The sequence below is a fragment of the Gavia stellata genome, unplaced genomic scaffold (assembly GCF_030936135.1).
Source record: "Gavia stellata isolate bGavSte3 unplaced genomic scaffold, bGavSte3.hap2 HAP2_SCAFFOLD_59, whole genome shotgun sequence".
NCBI lineage: Eukaryota > Metazoa > Chordata > Aves > Gaviiformes > Gaviidae > Gavia > Gavia stellata.
Window position 1 is genome coordinate 423,908 of NW_026776859.1, and position 1,866 is coordinate 425,773.

Here is a 1,866-nt window from a genome sequence, read left to right on the forward strand (position 1 = left end):
GCGCTGGTGCTGCCTGGCAGTGCTGCTGTGCTGGGACTCGTTTCCCCTCCACCTCTGCACACAGACACTGCCCTGCAGCTCCAGAGAAGCTCTTGGAGAAAGGATCTGGGACAAACAAGTCACGGCAGGGTCCTCTATTTTCTTTAAAAACACAGAGAGCACGGCTCCTCATTTACACATCTGTGGGTCACACAAAGCTGGAAAGATACATAATTAGAAATGGCACAAATAATGACATTCTTTCTGGATACTATTTGAAAAAGAAAAACAGAGGGAAAAATCCCAAACCCACAACCAAGACCAACCAAAACTACAGAGGATGGGCTGGGCCGGTAATGAGTGACATTACGAGTGATTGACAGTAGATGACAAGCAGTTTAATGCGTTTGAAAAGTATCCACTCATCAATTTCCACAGTGCATCCTTGAGCTCCTGGTTCCTCATGCTGTAGATGAGGGGGTTCATTGCTGGAGGCACCACTGAGTACAGCACTGCCACCACCAGATCCAGGGATGGGGAGGAAATGGAAGGGGGCTTCAGGTAGGCAAACATGGCAGTGCTGATAAACAGGGAGACCACAACCAGGTGAGGGAGGCACGTGGAAAAGGCTTTGTGCCGTCCCTGCTCAGAGGGGATCCTCAGCACAGCCCTGAAGATCTGCACATAGGACAGCACGATGGAAACAAAACACCCAAAAGCTAAACACGCACCAACCACAAGAAGCCCAACTTCCCTGAGGTAGGAGCGTGAGCAGGAGAGCTTGAGGATCTGGGGGATTTCACAGAAGAACTGGTCCACAGCATTGCCCTTGCAGAGTGGTAGTGAAAATGTGTTGGCCATGTGCAGGAGAGAATTGAGAAACCCACTGCCCCAGGCAGCTGCTGCCATGTGGACACAAGCTCTGCTGCCCAGGAGGGTCCCGTAGTGCAGGGGTTTGCAGATGGCAACGTAGCGGTCATAGGCCATGACAGACAGAAGGGCACACTCTGCTCCAAGTAAGAAGAAAAGGAGAAAGACCTGTGCAACACATTCTGGGTAGGAGATGGCCCTGGTGTCCCAGAGGGAATTGGCCATGGCTTTGGGGAGAGTGGTGGAGATGGAGCCCAGGTCGAGGAGGGAGAGGTTGAGGAGGAAGAAGTACATGGGGGTGTGGAGGTGGTGGTCACAGGCTACGGCGGTGATGATGAGGCCGTTGCCCAGGAGGGCAGCCAGGTAGATGCCCAGGAAGAGCCAGAAGTGCAAGAGCTGCAGCTCCCGCGTGTCTGCGAGTGCCAGGAGGAGGAACTGGGTGGTGGAGCTGCTGTTGGACATTTTCTTCCTCTGGGCAAGGGGCACTGTGCAATAAGGAATCGACAGTGACAAGTTAGGAGAAACTTCTCAGGACAATCCCATGCCATTCCTCATGGAAATCCCTGTCCCTGAGCTGAATGAGGGACAAGTCAGTTCATTCCCCAACCCTATCAACTGAATGACATACTGCCTCACAGTTTCAAATACAACTTGGCCACGTAGTTCCCTTGAAGACACCTCCATTGAAGGACCCCAGTCAGAGTTAGAAGAGAAGATGACTTGCACCATCATGCCAGCCCCGAGAGCAAGAGCACAACGAGCAGGTGCGGAAAAAAGGAAGGCTACTGCTGTGCTCCAAAAAAATGAAGCAGGGACAGAAAGGCAGACAGGCATGCAGGGCAGCCTTCTCCTTACCCGGCTGTGCTCTCCACCTCACAGACACATGCACACATGCATATTCATTGCAGGACCCACGTCTTTCTCTTCTGGAGGTCCAGCTGTGGAGGAGGTAACGCATGCCCTGGACTGGGGGCAGAGGCTCTTCTGGGCGGGAGAAGAGACCGGGGGTTGCTCTGG

The 1,866-nt window shown here is 53.1% G+C and overlaps 1 protein-coding gene across 1 annotated transcript; it reads right to left on the reverse strand.

Annotated features, from left to right (window-relative positions):
* Positions 1–345: 345 nt before the first annotated feature.
* Positions 346–1,311, reverse strand: LOC132321351 (olfactory receptor 14J1-like). The gene has a single exon (XM_059834858.1). The coding sequence runs from the start codon at positions 1,309–1,311 to the stop codon at positions 346–348; it is 966 nt and encodes a 321-aa protein (XP_059690841.1).
* Positions 1,312–1,866: the final 555 nt, after the last annotated feature.